Below are 21,021 nucleotides of genomic sequence, written 5' to 3' on the forward strand. Positions count from 1 at the left end.
GTAAGGGTCGTAAATTTGTTCAAAAAATTCATAATAGATGGCGCCGTGCGTCTTCTACATCGCGCTGACGCTTGCTCAAAAGTCTTTCTATAAGAGGTGGTATCATCTTACATTTAAGTCTCGATTTTTTTCGATTGTTATATATATAACCTTAAGACCAAATTTCACCAACGACTGTTAAAGTTAATGCTCGAATTAGTATCACGTTAGCTGTTTCGTTTTTCATATGAATGAAAGAGAAGACAGGATATTTTAACAAGCTGTTAACACTAACAGACGTTGGTGAAATTGGGGCTAAACCTATCAATGATAAATAGTTTATGGGTAAAGTTGTGTAATTGGGGGGCTAAATAAGCTTTAAAATTTGGCATAATATATAAAGTTTAACATACAAAAATGAAGTACTTATTGTTTGCACACTGCACAGCTGTATTGATTTAAGGGGTATCAGGGTTTTTTTATAAAAGCTTTTGACACCAATTTTGTTGACATCGCGCGCTATAAACTGAAGTCCACGCGGACGAAGTCGCGGGCAACAGCTAGTAAGTTTATTAATCCCTTATTCGTGCTATATAAGGCATTAGTGCTAAAAATGTCACATCAATTAAAAATTTGGCTATAAAAATTGCATAGCTTTTTACGTGTGTTTACGGATTCTCATCACTTGAACTATAGTTAATCGATATCATGAACTAATTCACTTTCTTTCCTGTATCATAATGTGCTTTGAAATAATCGACAAATAGAAATACTTATTCAAGAAAATAAACGCACACTACTTGTATGAAAATAAGCACAAAATGGCCACGCGATGACACGCTAAGACTACATCTATACTATAATACTTTATCTATGGCTCTTCCTTACCAGCAGCGCCCCGCTCACGTTCCTTTAAAACTTTGTCGCAACTCGCACCCTTCGAAGGAAAGTTTTCATCGATTTTAATTTTAAATATTTCCTCAGAATTACCGGTGAACCCACTATTTTTTGGGCTTAAAAAATCGCAAATCGTACAAAGAAATTGATAAACAGTTTTTTTGTCGTTTATCTTTGATACAAAGTTCCCAATTCTGATGAATACTAAAAAAATGTAACTTCCGGAAAAAAATACGTATGATTAATGGAAATTTTAAAATGAATTATTTCACATAACTTGCCGGTAAGGTATTGATTTTTAGGTATCAATAGATGCAGGAGGTTTACTTCTACTATATATTTTGAATTTAGGTCAGAATCTTTGAATTTATAAATATATCCTTAATTGCACTTGCTTAGTAAAACAAAAATCAAAAGGAGAGGTTATCACTTGTTTATAATTTACACATGCTTTTTGCCTGTCCCGACCGGGACGAATTAAAAAAAAAAATTAACACATGCCACTTGCCAGTGTCAAGTTCATAGATAGTCAGTAGGTACTCTACAAATATATACTAGTAATCTGTGGTCAGTACCGTACTTCATTAGTCAACTGTCAAGTTGACACTTGACAGCTTATCAACAATTTGTAATTTACTGTGTACAATTATTTTGCAATATTTTTTAGAAAGTTTAAAGAATTTTACATAGAATTAGCTATAAACTGTGTAAATAATCATGTTTTCCTTTAGTTTTTAATAGACGATTTATTTCTATTACTTCGTAATTTATGTAAAAATTGCTATATCATAACCATGTCGTTTCTCCGGGGGTCGGAAAACTATGTTTGGTGTACCACCAGCGTCCTGGGGAAGGGTGCTACGGGAGCGGTGTTTCAGGGGGTCAACAAGAACAATGGGGAACCAGTGGCGGTCAAAACGTTCAATCAGCTGAGTCACATGAGACCGCACGAAGTTCAGATGAGAGAATTTGAAGTTCTCAAGAAAGTGAAGCATGAGAACATCGTGAAGCTTCTCGCGATCGAGGAGGAGCAGGAGGGGCGGGGGAAAGTCATAGTGATGGAGCTCTGCACGGGTGGAAGTCTCTTCAATATCCTAGACGACCCCGAAAACACTTACGGCCTCCAGGAGGACGAGTTCCTTTTAGTTCTAGAACATCTGACGGCCGGTATGAAACATTTACGAGACAATAACTTGGTACACCGAGACTTAAAACCTGGCAACATCATGAAGTTTATCAATGAAGATGGTACCACCACATACAAGCTGACCGACTTTGGTGCTGCTAGAGAGCTCCAAGAGGAGGAGCAGTTTGTATCTTTGTATGGAACTGAGGAGTATTTACATCCGGACATGTATGAGAGAGCAGTCCTGAGAAAGCCGGTGGGGAAAAGTTTTGGAGCTACGGTAGATCTCTGGTCTATTGGAGTTACATTGTATCATGTAGCCACCGGCCAACTGCCATTCAGGCCGTATGGAGGGAGGAGAAATAAAGAGACCATGTTTTATATTACAACGAAGAAAGCTTCTGGAGTTATATCAGTAAGTATATTCTTGATTGGCTTGTAACCTGCTCATTTACAAAGACATAATGGCTATTGACTAAATTAAAAAAGCAAATCTTTTGATACTTGGTTAATTCTGTGCCTTGTCCCTAAAATAAGGATACTTTTTAAACTTGTAAAACCAATTTTGACTATGATATCCACCTCTGAACATCAAGAATAATCAAAAAACTTCGTTTATAGGGTACCCAGACAACGGAGAATGGTCCAATTGAGTGGACCCGGGAGCTGCCCTCCCACTGCCAGCTGAGTGTTGGCCTCCGGAAGATAGTCACCCCCCTCCTAGCTGGTCTACTGGAGGTGGATCCCCACAGAATATGGACCTTCGAGAGATTCTTTTCTGAGGTCCAAATGGTCACATCAACTAAATGTGTTTACATATTTCATGTGAATAAGGTGGCTAGTATAGAGGTGAGTCAACTACCTTGTTGCAGAAACCATCAATTTTGTTGCAATCAAAGCATTTCTATCACACACAAATGTAAACTACACGAAATTTGGTTCAGGGGTGTAAGCATGAATATAACCACAATATATAAGAGACTAACACACACATAAAAATTATTCATAAAAGTTTTATTGTTCAATAATAAAACATAATATTAGTATTAATTAGAACAATAATTATGGGTCTGATATGATTTAGGAATAACCATGTCTGTCATGAGCGTTTTGAATTTTAAAGCTTAATACTAAAATAAACAATCCTATGAGATATGAAGGACATACAATCTAAAACAATGATTTATACAATTAATTAATCATATCCTGTGTAGGTAAGTTATAAAATCTTTGTTGCAACTTAATTGGACATAACTCACATAATCTTGTGTACGATTCGCAATTAAACTAATTATATTACTTGCAAGGCTGATTTTTATTATTATTATTGCTTAGAATAATATTTAAATTGTTTATAACACTTTGAGCACATGAAATAATAAAAGCTTGGGAACTTTTTATCTCTATATTTTTCAAATTATGACAGCAACTCTAGAAAACGAAAAAATGTTGCAGGTCTTCCTCAAACCTGACGAGAAGTACGAGCACCTGCAGACTTACATCTGCGAGCAGACGAGCGTTGTAGCCGAGTCCCAGATACTGCTGTACAAGGAGGTGATGCTGCTCTCCGAGATCGACGAGAACACGACAGGTGAGGCCGATGCGATCACCAATGTATGTATATAATTTATCTTATACTAGATGTTGCGCGCGACTTTGCCCGTATAAATAAGATATTTCACAGACAAATTAGTCCACAAAAAATAGCCTTGATCCTTCACGTGGTTTATTTCTTATATGTGCCAAATAACAGAAAAATTGCTTCAGTAATTCGTGAGATAAGCCCTTTCAAATAATTTCCCTCGTTTTTGCCACATTTTCCTCTATTTCTCCACTCCCTTTCGTCTTAGCGTGATAAAATATAGCCTATAGCCTTCCTCGATAAATGGGCTATCTAACACTGAAAGAATTTTTCAAATCGGACCAGTAGTTCCTGAGATCAGCGCGTTCAAGCAAACAAACAAACTCTTCCGCTTTATAAACAACTATATACTTAAACTAAAGTCCACGCGGACGAAGTCGCGGGCAACAGCTAGTATTATATTCTTATATAATACTAGCTGTTGCCCGCGACTTCGTCCGCGTGAACTTTAGTTTAAGTATATAGTTGTTCCCGTACATCGATTGAGTCGTTTACGCGCAAATCAGAAAAGTATATTGCGTGGGAACCGCACTTTTTTCCGGGACTAAAAACATTCCTTGTCCCAGATTCAAATTAGTACCTCCAATCTCCATGCCAAATTTCATCTAAATAGATTAATAGTTTAGGCGAGAATCATAAAAGTTTATTGTGCGGGAACCGTATACTTTCCGGGATAAAAAGTATCCCTTGTCCTTTCCCGAGACTGAAAGTATTGCCATACCAAATTTCATCAAAATAGATTGATTAGTTTAGGCGATAATCATAAAAGTTTATTGTGCGGGAACCGTAAATTTTCCGGGACAAAAGTCAAAATTAGTATTCCTTGTCCTTTCCCGAGACTAGATTGAATAGTTTACGCGCAAATCATAAAAGTATATTGTGCAGTAACCGTACATTTTTCCGGGACTAAATGTATCCTATGTTCTTTTTCGGGACTCAAAGTATCTTTGTACCTGCCTTTGTAGCAAAATGAGTCCAGCCGTTTACGCGTGATGTCGTGACCGCGCGAAATACAACGTTCCGCGCAGCTTCGCCCGCGTAACTTAGATATTTCACAGACAAATTAGTCCAAAAAAATAGCCTACGATCCTTCACGTGGTCTACTTCTTATCTGTGCCAAATAACAGAAATATTTCCCTAGTAGTTCGTGAGATAAGCCCTTTCAAATAATTTCCCCCGTTTTTTTCCACATTTTCATCAATTTCTTCGCCCCTATTAGTCTTATGAACTAAAAAGTATTAATTAATAATTCATATTCTGTAGGTACTTAGTATTTCTGTTCTCAATCTTCATAATTTGAAATCGGTACCAGTCATATAAGTTGCAGTTATATTTTGTCATGGAACTGGTGATTAGGTTAGCCGGTAGTTGGTACCAACTTTAAAATAATGAAGACTGAGATCAGAAATACTGAGTACCGAATATGAATTATTTAATACTTTTTAGTACATTTAATCTAGATCTACAAAAAAGCGGTAAATTGCACATAGAAATTGCGCTTAAGTTAGCTGCTACGGAGTAAAAAATTATGAAGATTGAATACAGAAATAGTTGACGCGTCCATGTGTGTCCCAAAAATATCCAGGAGTTCCCTCTATATCTCACGGATTTCAGTATCAGATCACCACTTTCGTAATCATTGTACCAAATTCGGGTTGGTTCTGAATGCAGTCCATGGGATTCGGAGCATTTTTCTCCAGCACCACATCTCGAAGGCGTCGATACGTCTGCGGTCTGCAGACTTCAGAGTCCATTTTTTTTTATGAAATAAGGGGGCAAACGAGCAAATGGGTCACCTGATGGAAAGCAACTTCCGTCGCCCATGGACACTCGCAGCATCAGAAGAGCTGGAGGTGCGTTGCCGGCCTTTTAAGAGGGAATAGGGTAATAGGGTAGGGTAGGGAAGGGAAGGGAATAGGGTAGGGGATCGGGCCTCCGGTAAACTCACTCACTCGACGAAACACAGCGCAAGCGCTTTTTCACAGCCGTTTTCTGTGAGAACGTGGTATTTCTTCGGTCGAGCCGGCCCATTCGTGCCGAAGCATGGCTCTCCCACGTAAATCCATCCATGTCTCGGATCCATAAAGAAAGATGGAGAATATGAGCGTGTGCACAAGTTTCGTCTTGGTTCTTAGCGAAATCTTCCTGTCACGCCAGGTTTTATGCATTTGAGACATGGCACTCTTAGCCATCCCAATTCTCCTACTATGTATTTATGTATGGTTCACAGGAGCCGTTGTTCGTGATAGTGGACCCAAGGTATACGAATTCGCTAACCACTTCTAGTTTTAGAGCGCCAGTCAATGGTAGTGGTTTTTTTAAACAGTACTAAATAGCAACTATTTTGGTTTAAACAGTACTAAATAGCAACAAAAGAGTTTTGAAAATCAGTCAACAAACGGTGGAACAATAATAATATAATCAAAGGCAAGATTTTTGATAGTAATGTGATGATTCATGGCATTATTATAGTGATGATGATGATTTAAGTATTATTGACACATTGACATAATAATATGCTTTTAGTTGTTGAAACAACGCCAAAATTGCCGAACATTTATCTATTTATAAGGATTCAAGAGTTCTCTACATCATTTTCGGAACCAGGGTGTACTTCGGCGCAAATTCTTATTTTTTGGTAGTTTAAGCTTAAAATCCTTCAGAAAAACGTAAAATCACTATATGTTTCCATATAACTTTTAAGGAGTCCTGTCGATTTTTCATGGATTGCATCATCAGATCACCACTTTTGTGATCATGTTACCAAATTCGGGCTACATCTCAAACAACAACAAACAATTTTTGGAAATCGGCCTACAAACGACGGAGTTGTTCGCGAACCAATATAAGAAAAGTGAAATATATCCTCCTCCTTTTCGGAAGTCGGTTAAAAAGTAGCCTAAGTTATGCCTTACTACATCAGCTAAGTGCCAAAAAAAGTCCCGTCAAAATCGCTCCAGCCAATTAAGAGATTAGCCGGAACAAACAGACATACAGACAAAAATTGTAAAAAAGTGTTGTTTTGGTGTATGTACTCTATATACATTCATATGCATTTAGTTAAAAACGGTTCTTTCAATATTACAAACAGACACTCCAATTTTATTTATATGTATAGATAAAATTCTCGTGTCACAATGTTAGGCCGCGTACTCTTCCGAAACGGCTTTACTGATTTTAACCAAATTTTATATGCATATTCAATGGGTCTGAGAATCGGCTACTGGATACTTTTTATATTAATAAGTGCATTTGTTGAAATAATAGTAAATTATTACAACTCGAGACTGACGGCCACGACGTTGCCACGGTGCCGTACTTATTTAGTCACTTCAATAAAATAATATGGGCGAAATCCATACTAATATTATAAATGCGAAAGTATCTCTGTCTGTCTGTCTGTCTGTCTGTCTGTCTGTCTGTCTCGCTTTCACGCCAAAACTACTGAACCGATTGCAATGAAATTTTGTACACAGTTATTCTAGAGTCTGAGAAAGGACATAGGCTACATTTTGATGTGGGAAAATATCTTATTTCTATGAAAATATCGATGAAAATGAATTCGCATTACGCGTGGCCAGCGCTCATCCCGGGGGTCCTGGGTTCGAGTCCCGCAGGCGGAACAAAAAGTTTTAAATGTTCCTGGGTCTTGGATGAGTATTAAAATAAAATTTCAAAAATCTTAAATATATTGTATGTATAATATTATAAAAAATCCAGGAATATATCGATGCCATGAACATTTTAGTTCTAATACGATTCAACAGATGGCGTTTTATTTTTTACTTCATTGTAACATAGAACTAATCATACTTATTAGTTATTATGTTTTTGTTAATTGAGTAAATTAGTAAAAAAAGTAGCCTATGTCCTTTCTCAGGCTTTAGACTATCTGTATACAAAATTTCATTAAAATCGGTTCGGTAGTTTTGGCGTTTGGCGTGAAAGCGAGACTGACAGACAGACAGACAGACAGACAGAGATACTTTCGCATTTATAATATTAGTATAGATTATGTGCACACTGCACAGCTGTTTTTGGGTATTTTCATTAATTAAGGGCCGCGCTACACCGGAATGGCAGCGGTGAGGCGAGCACTTTCAGCGCTGCCATTCCGGTGTAGCGCGGCCCTAAGAGGAGTACCACTTACCAGGGTTTTAAAAAGTTTTTAAATTTGACACAAATTTTGTTGACACCGCGCGCTATAAACTAAAGTCCACGCGGACGAAGTCGCGGGCAACAGCTAGTACTTTATATGGCAAAGAAACGTTTGCCGGGACAGCTAGTATTAGTATAGACTTTTTAATCAAAAAAACGTTTCACCGGCAGGGCGGAGTTACCCCGACACGACGGCGGAGGAGCCGCTGCTGCTTTTCAACAAGAACAGCAACGACGTGACCGTCGCGCCCGAGCCCGAGCCGCCCAAGTTCCCCGCCTTCCCCAACATCGTGTCCGTCGAGAACGATGCCGCGCAGGCCAAGACCGCCTGCAGCGTCGGTCACGCCCTCCGCCGCCGCGTCGCCGCCCACTGCGCCGCCGCCGCGCTCGCCGCCGCCGCCGTGCGCCGCTGGGCCGCCCTGCTCGACACCCGCGCCGCCGCCCTTGACGCCCGCGCCGCCCACCTCGTCGAGCGCGCCGCCCGCCTGCACGACGCCGCGCGCGCTCTCGACCTCGCCGCCGCCGCCGCCCGCCCCCGCGCCGCCCCCCGCCCCGCTGACGACCGCGCCTCCGCCCCCGCCGCCGCGCTGCTCGCCGGCGAGACTGAGGCACTGCGGGCGGCCGCCGCCGGCCTGCGCGCGCGCCACTCCGCCGCCGCCCTGCGCGCGCACTGGGAGGAGGCGGTGGCGGCGTCGCCGTGCCCGGCCGCGCTGCGCCTGCACCGACGCGCGCGCGCCATGGCCGAGCGCCTGCGCGACTCCTGGCAGCACCTGGTGCGGGACCGCGCCACGCGCTCGCTCACCTACAACGACGGCCAGTTTCACGTGCTGGAGCGCATCACGGTCGCGGAGACGGGGCGCCGCGCGCGCGCGCTGCTCTCCCGCGCCGCGCCGCTGGCACGCGCGCGCGCCGATGCGCTGGCGGACTGGCTGCGCGTGGCGCACACGGTGTTCCTGCAGACGCGCATCCTGGACCGCGACGCCGCCGCCGCCGACCTCAAGCTGCTGGCGCTGGCGGCGCGGCTGCAGGACGCCGAGCGGCGCGTGCGGCAGGCGGTGGAGGAGGCGGGGGCGAGCGCGGCGCCGGAGGGCGGAGCGGGCGCGGCGGCGGGCGGGGGGGGCGGCGGCGCGGCGGAGGCGGCGGGGGCGCGCGCGCTGCTGGCGGCGGCGGAGGAGGTGGGGGCGGGGCTGGCGGCCCACGCGGCGCTGGTGTCGCGGCTGCTGGTGGCGAGCGAGCGGCGCGCGCCGACCTAGCGCCGCCGCAGCTCAGGGGAGTGGTCGTGGTCGGCGGGTGGCTGGTCGCTAGAGTCGGACGCGCGCACGGTGCTGACGCCGCCCCCCGCCGCGCCCCTCCCCGCCCCCCTTCCCGCCCCGGCCGCCGCCCCGCGCTCGTCCTGCGCCCTTACCTAGCGACTCACTCGGTGCACCGGCGACGCGGTCGCCTTGATCTCAGTGACGACTGATAAATAATTATACATAGTGCAATTTGTCCTTAACGTGGTGACCAGACCGGACATACAAACTTGTAAACACTAAATAATGATGAGAAATATGGTGGCCTGTAAATGAGCTCTTAAGCTGTAAATAATTCTATACACCTCATAACCTAACGGCGCGTTCAGACGTGCGCGTGTTCTACTATAGCGTATGGGAAAACACACGCGCAGGTTCTGCGCGGGCTCAGCGCGTGCCGGGCGCGTGTTTTCCCATACGCTTTTCTAGAACACGCGCACGTCTGAACGAGATAAGCATATGGTTTCATTAGAGAGAGAGAGAGAGAGAGAGAGAAATTTAATAATAATGTATAATGCCTCTAAACATTGACTCTCTAGAAACCTTTTCCTGTATCAAGAATCAAGATAAATATTATGATAGAAAAAAAAATATATAAGTGATCAACCACACATTAATGAGATATTCACACAATAATTATTATATTGTGTCTACAGTTCGATGAATAAAATTTGTATTCCATCTTTGAATGTTTTACTTTGACTAGGATATATTCCGTCCTGAGACTGACTTCTATGTTGAAAATGAAGTTTTAAATAATAATAAAATTATTTTAGTAACCCATAATACCACCTTTATGCTTTTCTGTATGTTATGTAATTTTGTGTATAAAATTGAAAATAGTTGTAAGTTTCCAATATTATGTAATATCAAATATTATAATATTATAGACTCAATTTCATAAAATACTGTTTATTATTCCCCTTTAAAAAGTACCACATTCTATAAAGGATAATTTGCACTTTAAATCAAACCAATTTTATCTTGTATAAATATCTTATATAATATAATAAAATTAACATCGAATTATATTATACAAACCAGTAAAATATAACATTTAACTAGTAAGCTTATGACATACGTCAACATATTATTATAAACTAGTGCATTGATCCACAATTGCCGTTCATATCTCATTCGAAGACTTACTTCATTGTTATTGGACAATGCTGATTCGTGGAAGGCCGCACATAGACTAATAATCATTATTTAACTTTAATTGAAGACTTAGACATAAACTCCATAAAATTTAATAATCATTAAAACATGTATTTGATTACGTAACGACCGTAAACACACCAATATAATCGCTCAGTCAGTTTTCGAATAATCGAGCGAAATTGTGAATCAAACCCCAGGTATTTTACTAAAACTTAACCCGTCGATCGTGGGGAAACGAGACACAATAGATATTCTATTGTCTCGTTCACCGGTGAGCGTATGGGGCTTGATGAATTAATTTAAAAATAAATACTAACAGAGAAATCGACTCAAAGGCAGCTGATGGCGGACCTACGTAATTCGGGGTATGACATGTTCAAAATCTAGGCCGGTATAAATAGTCGGTACTCAAGATGCATCTCGGTCTCAAGACGCGGTTCGGCTCTATGATTGGTCCGAATTTTGACAGCCAACCAATCACAGAGCCTGAACCGTGTCTTGATACCAGCCCTAGAGTTCAGCCAATTACGAGTCACGACTTATGACCGACACTGACTTTACCCACGAGTCACGACCAAATTACATACCGTACTACCGCAAACTGCGTGTGAATCGATTCCTCTGAAGGTACATTGAAAATTGAAATTTATTTCTAATACGATTTGGTATGGAATGCTAAACTCGCTAAGGAGATCTGTATTAAGTAAAAACTTAAACATACGATTTAAAAAATATGTATAAAATAATGTACTTATTTTATTTAATTATTAAAAAATACACTTTTTAAATAATAAATAAATAGACTAAAAAATGATTTTTTTATGTTCTATACATAAAAATTTGTATCAAGACCGCATTATGATGCAAAAATTTTATTGTTTTCATAGCTGTACAACAGCAATATTCATACAAAAAGTAAAAACAATATGATCAGCTAGTTGTTTACAGTCGGAATAACCTAAAATACGTCACTAGCATGCTGGTAGCTGCACTATGTGCATGTGAGTCATCACTGTGGCTTGACACTGCAAAGCGTCACAATGCGTCGCTGCTGGAGCGTCACACTACGTCATTGCTGCAGCGTTACAATATGTCACTGCTGCAGCGTATCAATGTGGTCACTGCTACTGCAGAAGCGCATCATACGTCACTATGAACTACTGCTGCTGCTATAGTCAGGCGTCACTGCTGCGCATCAGTTCTCGCGCTGCGTCACTGCTGTTACACGTCAGGAATCACACTGCGTTGCTATTGTACTATTTTTTTTATTAGGATCATCATTTGATTATCACAGAAGTTGATTCATAAGCAGATGGGGGATCTATTTAATGTGGCCGCGTTATATCAAACCCAGCAGAGAGATCAACACAAATATTAAAATGGCATAATCCGACCGAATGACGCAGGCCCGTCAACTGCCTATGAAACAATTTCTCTGATGGTACGTCAGGCGTCATTGACGAATGACGCGCTGCAAGCATCCCATTACGTCACACTATGTCACTGCTGCTGCGTACCCGTCACACTACGTCACTGCTGCTGCGTATCGGTCACACTACGGCACTGTTGTGTATCTGTCACACTACGTCACTGCTGCTAGGATCTGTCACACTGCGTCACTGCTACTCCGTATCTGTCACACTACGTCACTACTGCTGCGTATCCGTGACGGTGCGTCACAGCTGGTCGTGCAAGCGGGCGCGCGAGATGCGTCGCTCGAGCAGGCGCTCGCGGCGGTGCGCCTCCTGCAGCGTCACGAACTGCTGCAGCAGCGCGTCGAAGTCGATGTTGTTCTCCCGAGAACTGTAATTAAATATGACATCAGATTTGGCATCAGGCAAAGATTAGCAGGATAACATAATATTATGTCGATGAAATTGTCATGTATATGTGAAGCTATCGTCAATCGAAAAGACGCTGGCACTAATTCGGCTATATGCAAAATAGAACTTGGATGTCATAACCAAAATATTCACACTTAGTATTTTATAATATGGCGACTTTAGTTTCGATTTTAGCCGTTCGTCGTCCATTAACTCAATGTAATGTGTGTGTGTGTATGTGTGTGTATGCGTGTGTACTGACGGCGGGAGTGGCAGCGGCAGCGGCGCGGCGGGCGCGCACTGCAGGCGGCGGCGCAGCGCGTGGAAGGCGTCGCTCTGCGGCAGCAGCATCAGCAGCCCGAACAGCGCGCCGCGCAGCTCCGCGCTCTGCGCCCCGCCCAGCAGCTCCAGTCGCAGGTCTACAGTAAGACAAAGCCACAGATTTAGGTTATGTTTAAACGAACAACACCCATAGCGCGTTTGGATGACTCGCGTTTACAATCACAAATATTTCATCCGCAAAAACGCGAGTTGGCATATTTGCGACATGAATAATGAACACATGCACATCATTGAAACGTGGCTCGAGAGAGAAAAATATAGTCTGTAACAGCTCTCAAACGTGGGAGTTTAGAGTATACTTACATGCAAATATCGGCGACTCTATGAGCTGCACGAGCTTGTCCACCTCAGTGAGGAAGTCCACTGTGATCTCGAGGTCGCCACTAAGGTAGAGTTCAGGAAATATTTTTTTAAACGTCTTAAAATTAGATAGTAATAAATTGGATTACATTTTTGTCAAATGCCTAAAACTGTAACTAAATTAGAGGCAGAGCAGCGTATGAAGTATAATTCGTTAATTAAGTACATGATAAGATCAATATTTTGTGTACTACCCAAATATTTTTATTGAATAATAATCATGCAATCTTGTTATAAATGTTCTAAAGAACATAACTGCATTCATAACTCAATAGGTATTTTTGTGACACATTAACAGCGTCTAATTAAAAGTTCAAAGTAATCTATTACGATCATAATATTTAAACTTTGTTTTCCGTGTTGAAAAAGGATACAATGTGGCGATAAGCCGGTTGCAGTGTGCGTAGTTGTGTGTGAGCAGACACAGCGACAGCAGCGCCACCGGGCTGTGACACCAGCTCGCGTACAGCGCCTCGAACAGCGCGTGCGTCGCCTGCAACACGAGCGTGTGTGAGCGAGAGAGAGAGATAGTGTGTGAGCAGACACAGCGACAGCAGCGCCACCGGGCTGTGACACCAGCTCGCGTACAGCGCCTCGAACAGCGCGTGCGTCACCTGCAACACGAGCGTGTGTGAGCGAGAGAGAGATAGTGTGTGAGCAGACACAACGACAGCAGCGCCACCGGGCTGTGACACCAGCTCGGGTACAGCACCTCGAACAGCGCGTGCGTCACCTGCAACACGAGCGTGTGTGAGCGAGTGAGAGATAGTGTGTGAGCAGACACAGCGACAGCAGCGCCACCGGGCTGTGACACCAGCTCGCGTACAGCGCCTCGAACAGCGCGTGCGTCGCCTGCAACACGAGCGTGTGTGAGCGAGAGAGACATAGTGTGTGTGCAGACACAGCGACAGCAGCGCCACCGGGCTGTGACACCAGCTCGCGTACAGCGCCTCGAACAGTGCGTGCGTCGCCTGCAACACGAGCGTGTGTGAGAGAGATAGTGTGTGAGCAGACACAGCGACAGCAGCGCCACCGGGCTGTGACATTAGCTCGCGTACAGCGCCTCGAACAGCGCGTGCGTCACCTGCAACACGAGCGTGTGTGAGCGAGAGAGAGATAGTGTGTGAGCAGACACAGCGACAGCAGCGCCACCGGGCTGTGACACCAGCTCGCGTACAGCGCCTCGAACAGCGCGTGCGTCGCCTGCAACACGAGCGTGTGTGAGCGAGAGAGAGATAGTGTGTGAGCAGACACAACGACAGCAGCGCCACCGGGCTGTGACACCAGCTCGGGTACAGCACCTCGAACAGCGCGTGCGTCACCTGCAACACGAGCGTGTGTGAGCGAGTGAGAGATAGTGTGTGAGCAGACACAGCGACAGCAGCGCCACCGGGCTGTGACACCAGCTCGCGTACAGCGCCTCGAACAGCGCGTGCGTCGCCTGCAACACGAGCGTGTGTGAGCGAGAGAGACATAGTGTGTGTGCAGACACAGCGACAGCAGCGCCACCGGGCTGTGACACCAGCTCGCGTACAGCGCCTCGAACAGTGCGTGCGTCGCCTGCAACACGAGCGTGTGTGAGAGAGATAGTGTGTGAGCAGACACAGCGACAGCAGCGCCACCGGGCTGTGACATTAGCTCGCGTACAGCGCCTCGAACAGCGCGTGCGTCACCTGCAACACGAGCGTGTGTGAGCGAGAGAGAGATAGTGTGTGAGCAGACACAGCGACAGCAGCGCCACCGGGCTGTGACACCAGCTCGCGTACAGCGCCTCGAACAGCGCGTGCGTCGCCTGCAACACGAGCGTGTGTGAGCGAAAGAGATAGTGTGTGAGCAGACACAGCGACAGCAGCGCCACCGGGCTGTGACACCAGCTCGCGTACAGCGCCTCGAACAGTGCGTGCGTCGCCTGCAACACGAGCGTGTGTGAGAGAGATAGAGTGTGAGCAGACACAGCGACAGCAGCGCCACCGGGCTGTGACACCAGCTCGCGTACAGCGCCTCGAACAGCGCGTGCGTCGCCTGCAACACGAGCGTGTGTGAGCGAAAGAGATAGTGTGTGAGCAGACACAGCGACAGCAGCGCCACCGGGCTGTGACACCAGCTCGCGTACAGCGCCTCGAATAGCGCGTGCGTCGCCCGCAACACGAGCGTGTGTGAGCGAGAGAGAGATAGTGTGTGAGCAGACACAGGTGTGCGTGTTACCGGGTCGGCGAAGGCGCGCAGCTGGCGGCGCGTGTGGTGCAGCTCGGCGGCGGTGAGCAGCAGCGAGCTGAGCACGTCGACGAGGCGCGCGGCGAAGCGCAGCTCGCGGGCGTCGCGCAGTATCCGCGCCAGCGCCCCGAACACCTCCTCCGCGCCGAGCAGCACGCACAGCTGCCTGTACAAGTATGTTATTTATTAATAAACTATACGTATTCAACCAAACTTGTACTAGCTCATAGCTGTAAGTTACATATACCTGATGATGAAAGCGCCTCGGTCTTCTAGAAGGTTTTCGTCGGCCGCCAGCAGCCGCAGCAGCGCGCGCAGGAACTTGTGGTAGTACGGGCTGGACTCCAGCACACCTGGAAATATAATTCATTTATTTAATTCAACTTTAATTCATGTCATTATATTGTATAACCAGAAAAATGGTGTATAAGCTACATACGGCTACGTACTACGTAGTAACATAAAAACAAAATATGATTTATGCATATACATCAGCGTACACAGCGCAATGGCGTACTCACCCGCAGCGGAGGCGGCTGTGGGCGCGGCGGGGGCGGGGCACGAGCAGATCTCTGCGAGCACGGCGAGCGCGCGCCGCACCACGTCGTCCGCCGGGTCGGTGAGCGCGCCCACCGCACCGCCGAACACGCGTTCCGTCTGACCATACATCTGTAACGCATAATATTATTTTATAATAGTATGGGCTTTTAACGATGTTAGTGGCGGCGAAAAGGAAGTTCTTCCGACCGAGGGAGATATCTCGGGGAGCGGCAAGATATATAGGGATATATCTTGCCGCTCCCCGAAACTTCGATAGCGCGATGCAGGATTGTTAGGCGAATTGTGGGTACCGCCACAAGCCGTTTAGAGTCCTGTCGGGCAGGAAAGTGAGTAAAATAGAGTTCGAACAAGGTCAACATACAAAAAATATTTCTTCTTGAATGCAACCGATGTTTTAAATGGTAATTTGATATTTTTTCCAAACTAAAAATTTTTTATAAACAACTTAATTAAAAGTTATAAACGAAAGAAATGTTATAGCGCGAAGTATTTTCTATGTCATTTTGTTTCTTCAGCTATCCGATATCCTAGTACAAGTTTCACTGCTAACTTCAAACCTGACTCACCATATTAGGCAGCTTGGTGTACAGATGTAAGATCCAGTCGAGAGTCGCCACTTTGGTGTGCACAGAGTTGTGGTTCAACATTTTCGTCAAAACTCCTACTACGGCGTCCAAATTCAGCGCCGTCTTCCCGGCGGTGTCTTTGCCGGCTGCGTCTGTGACGTCACCCGCCTCACTCCTGTCTGTGACAGCAGTGACGTCACTTTTGTCGGCAGCAGCGGTGACGTCAGCGGGTACAGCACTGACGTCCTCGGCAGCATCGCTGACAACAAGATTCATCAACTGGAAGTTGACTATCGCGGCCGTCTCCCGTATTTCTGCTATTCATTAAGGCGTATACGATATTTTTATAGTATTTTGAATGTTGTATGGAAAATTTTATTTTTTATTTTATTTAATTCTCTCGATTGTAAGTCAGTAAGTTATAAAACTGTGAAGTATATTATGTGCGTGCTTGCGCAAATATGCGTACAAGAAACATGTGTTGTTGCGTATATTATGTGAGTATTAGTATACGTGCGTGCTATCGTGAGTGCGCTTACGCCTTTGCATTCTGTAACGTGCGTAAAATATGAAGTGGTTTAATGTCCTTGTTATTTTTGCAACCCTTTTACTTAAAAAAAACCCTTGATTTTGTTTAATTTCATAAAGGATACTCCGTCTTGCGTCGTCGTGGTACGCCAACGCGGGCAACGCGGCGGCGAGCACCCCCGACGCGTGCGGCAGCAGCGACGCGCCCGCCAGCTCCACGAACTCTTTCAGCCACGTTATCGCCGTCAGCTGCGGAAAAGAGATACAAGATATAGGTGAATCAAATCTCGTCAAACTGACAAGTGTTGGAGGTTCAGAAGATACCCTATGAATAATATAGTATATGCTTGAGTTTTTTACATAAGTTAATAAATCTTTGACCAATTAATTCATCAAATTGAACTTGTGGTTCAGAAGACAACCAGTTTGTAGAACACAGCCGCGATCGATTTGAATGTGTTAATTCGACTCGACGCCTATTTACACGAAAACACACGCCCATTCAAAACGAACGGGGCGCATTTGAATCATAATGTTCTAGAATATACTGTGCTAATGATGCGAGACAAATCCATCAATGGACAAGTATTTTTAATGGTCAGTTTACATTATTATTTTTAGCCATGACTAATGATAAACACATCCTAAGCCTCATACTTGCTTTTTGTGTAGCGTCATAAAATGTTGTGTCAGTACCTGTATAAGATCATCTGTGGACTGCGCGTGCGCAATGAGTATGTTGATCATCGCCTGGAAGTCCACCTCGCTGGGCTCCTTCTTGATGCTGCGCAGGAACTCATTTAGCTGCACCTCGCACCTGAACACAAAAACTTATCATTAAATGTATTAAACTGCAAACAACAAGTATTTTAACCACTAGATAGATCACGATTAGAAGTTGACATGTTATTGGTAGCCACTTTATGTAAAGTTGTAAACAACCTACAAATTATATAAGTCCTAATCCCTAGGGCAAAAAAAATTGCCAACTTATTACAAAAGCCTTATAGCTTTATAAAAGCAAAACAAACATTAAACATAACAATATTTGCTTAATCGCACATCACTCAGTTTTGCTCATCCACTCACATGCGTCGTATCTCCGGATTAGGGTCATCCAACACAGCCATGAGGGGGTCCAGTAGTTCGGGCAGGTGTGCTCGCAGGCCGAGCGCCGGCGCCGCGTCGAGCGCGCACACCCATCCTACCGCGAACTGGCGCGCGCCCGCCGCTCGAGCTGCCAGTCGAGCCCGTAGCAGCGGCACCAGGCTGGTTAGCGTCACGCGCCCGCTCTCCACTACTATGTCCTACAATGTATCATATCTATTATCTAATACATATATAAAATTCTCGTGTCAGTGTTTGTGCGCGAACTCCTCCGAAACGGTTAAACCGATTTTAATGAAATTTTGTGTTAGGCTTGAGTTCTGGGTCAGCTAGGTGTGATGTAAATAAGAATGTTGGGTAGACAATTGTAGAAAATATTATTTGAAAAGTTAGTGTTTATCCAGAAAAACCAGGGCCTGATTAAGGTTGCAGGGTTAGGTAACAGCAGATAGGCATTAGACCTGTAGTATTGTGGTAAGTTTTCAAATCCAAATCAAACAACACTGATTGTTTACAGTACGTTATTTTTCAGTGCATTAAATCTTCAATAAAAATTATTTACAATACTTTTGTATTTCTTATTTGACATTGGTAACTCTTGCACAGGTAGGCATGCACCAAAAGTACAAGCAAATATTCTCATCATTACCTTCACTAATCTGTCCAGCAACTCAGCTCCCTGTCGCACCTGCGCCTCAGGATCAGCCGCAAGACGGGCAAGGGCATCGAACACAATAGGGAATAACGTAAGGGAGTCACTGCGAGCTATCTTTAGAACATTAAACAGTGCCTCAGTGGCTGCATACCGCACTCTAGCTTCACTCTCACCCAGGCAGGCTATGATGGGATGTGTTAGTTCACTTAAATATGTTACACAGCCCTGAAAATTACATACATTAGACTTAAAAAAAGTTTCAGTAATGCCGGCACTCGACATAGGCGAACGCGTTGGCCAACGCGTTGGCAGACGCGTTGGCAGACGCGTTGGCCCACTGTGTAGAATGGGCGTTCGCGCGTTGGCCGTAGGTATTTAGACGTCGGCCGACGCGTTTGCGAGCTTGCCGCGCGGTGTCGGAAATGTCGGCAAAGATCAAAGGACATTTGTCGCAAGCTTCGCGCTCCATCCACACATAGGCCGCGCCATCAGTTCGCCCGGAGCGGCGATGAAGAGTGCACGATTCCTTCTTATGGCGAATTAACATCTAACTTGACGAAATAGCGAACAATTTGAGTATCGAGAAAACATCTAAATTTATTAATTTTATCAGAGTAAAAACTGCTTGTGGAGCCAAAAAATCATATCAAAATTGCAAAAAAATAATGTTCTTGGACATGCTATTTTCCTCACGATGTTTTTTAGGGTTCCGTACCCAAAGGGCAAAACGGGACGCTATTACTAAGACTTCAATGTCTGTCTGCATTTCTGTCTGTCTGTCCATCTGTTTGTCCGTCTGTCTGTATCCAGGTCTCAAGATAGCTAGATTTCTGAAATTTTACCAGATTGTGTACGTCTGTTGTCGCTATAACAACAAATACTAAAAACAAAATATATTAAATATTTAATTAATAATAAATATATATAAATCATTATGATAATAATAATAAGTACTTTTTTTATACAGGGTGTAACAAAAATAAGTGATAATACATTAGGGTGTGTACGTGTCAATTGTAGAGAGTTCACTGTGAAAGTAGCAGCGCTGAAATACCAAAAAATTTTTTCACTTTTGTATGGGGAAACTCGTGAGGCTCGAGCCATTGCCCATACAAATGTGAAAAAAAAATTTTCGTCTTTCAGAGCTGCTACTTTAACAGTGAAGTCTCTACAAGGAACACGTACACACCCTAAAGTATTATCACTTATTTTTGTTACACACTGTATATTAACAAATAATAAGTAATTAAATAGTTATATTATTTTAATACTTATTTTAAAATACATTATATTATGTAAAAGTGAGTTTATTTCTTTGTTTGTTACATTTCCTCGCCTTTTACTTATTTCGAGAATACCCTTTAAAAACTTTTTATTGTCCACATATTTTACAAAGTAATTATATGCTGTAAATAATATTATTATACTGTATACAGCTGCAGCTGTTAGCGCCTCAACATCCATTTTGAATCTGTCCGCACATTGGCGCGATCCAAAGCATACTGAACGACCTTCCTATGTGTGGATTACTCACAAACGCCGTTGCAAGCGCACTGCCAACGTGTCTGCCAACGCGTCGGCCAACGCGTCGGCCAATGCGTTCGCCTATATGGGGAGGCGACTTTAGAAACAATAAGGAAGATCATTAATATAAAAAAACTTTACATAAAATAACACAAAATGAGCTTGAAATAATAAAAATTGGTTATTATTTTTTTATTTCTACTGATCTCCTCAATATTGTATACTACTATTTAGCAATAATATTTGGATAATAAAATTACCTGTCCCAGACCAACAGCTACAGATGAAAGGCCCATCAACGCCCCATTTTTTACATTTGGATTCGTACTTGACATCAAATCCTGCCCTAAAACCCTGATTAGCTTTTTGATCTGATTTGTGTTGTTAGCATCGTGGAAATCTTTTACCATCCTGCAAAATAATAGTTGAATAAGCTTGGTTTCAGCCTGTAATCCGGTCAATATTGTAGCTTAATTCTACAGCAAAAAACTTACTTTTCAATTTCGCCACCTGCAAATTTTCGTTTATCATATAATTTCTCACAAAGTCCCCGCACACATGCTACACTTAGAGGTGCGTAATCTCGTTCAGTCATTTTGTATTTAGTTTTATTTATAGGGTTTTCTTTTCTATGAACAATAGTTTTTATAAAAACTGAAATTTTTTCGGAAATTTACGACAAAATCCTAAACAATCACAAATCACAACAAAAATCAAAGTCAAAATGACATTGACAATGACAGAACCATAGATAATATATAGACAGAACAGCTTTTTTTTTACTTAGGTACATAGCTACAGACATCAGTTTTCTTTCATTCCCGGGAAGTTCACACTTCACAGTTTAACCACAGTATAGCAATATGACATATCCCTAACTAATATTGCTATACTGTGGTTTAACTTTAGTCGCCGTAATTTGGGGTGAATAGATAGGTCTTCGAACTTTGGTAATTGTTTTCGTAAGGTTACAGAACGGATACCCACTTTTTTAGTCGTGTATATATTGAGTCTTAGGCCAAACTATTGATATAAATTTGTTTCTCTTCGGATATGTTTGTAGATATTAAAAAAATACACAAAATA

General features: G+C 43.7%; 2 protein-coding genes across 3 annotated transcripts; one reads left to right on the plus strand and one right to left on the minus strand.

Annotated features, from left to right (window-relative positions):
- Positions 1-1,512: 1,512 nt before the first annotated feature.
- Positions 1,513-9,776, plus strand: LOC121737099 (inhibitor of nuclear factor kappa-B kinase subunit epsilon). Its single transcript, XM_042128645.1, has 4 exons — positions 1,513-2,417; positions 2,624-2,851; positions 3,458-3,593; positions 7,974-9,776. The coding sequence occupies exons 1-4, from the start codon at positions 1,671-1,673 to the stop codon at positions 9,053-9,055; spliced, it is 2,193 nt and encodes a 730-aa protein (XP_041984579.1). The 5' UTR covers positions 1,513-1,670; the 3' UTR covers positions 9,056-9,776.
- A 1,327-nt stretch (positions 9,777-11,103) lies between these two features.
- LOC121736982 (protein VAC14 homolog) lies at positions 11,104-20,627 on the minus strand. 2 transcript variants are annotated; one of them, XM_042128477.1, is made up of 14 exons: positions 20,430-20,627; positions 20,196-20,346; positions 18,406-18,636; positions 17,739-17,956; positions 17,346-17,466; positions 16,775-16,898; positions 16,122-16,435; positions 15,516-15,663; positions 15,242-15,347; positions 14,986-15,160; positions 13,155-13,273; positions 12,724-12,803; positions 12,341-12,497; positions 11,104-12,058 (listed from the first exon to the last, which is right to left on the minus strand). In XM_042128477.1, exons 1-14 carry the CDS (start codon positions 20,528-20,530, stop codon positions 11,932-11,934), a joined length of 2,172 nt encoding a protein of 723 aa, XP_041984411.1. In that variant the 5' UTR covers positions 20,531-20,627; the 3' UTR covers positions 11,104-11,931. The 2 variants fall into 2 exon arrangements, with proteins under 2 accessions (XP_041984411.1, XP_041984410.1); XM_042128476.1 differs by lacking the exons at positions 11,104-12,058; positions 12,341-12,497; positions 12,724-12,803; positions 13,155-13,273 and adding an exon at positions 14,448-14,689.
- Between the last annotated feature and the right edge of the window lie 394 nt (positions 20,628-21,021).

This window comes from Aricia agestis, chromosome 20, assembly GCF_905147365.1.
Source record: "Aricia agestis chromosome 20, ilAriAges1.1, whole genome shotgun sequence".
In the NCBI taxonomy this organism is placed as follows: domain Eukaryota; kingdom Metazoa; phylum Arthropoda; class Insecta; order Lepidoptera; family Lycaenidae; genus Aricia; species Aricia agestis.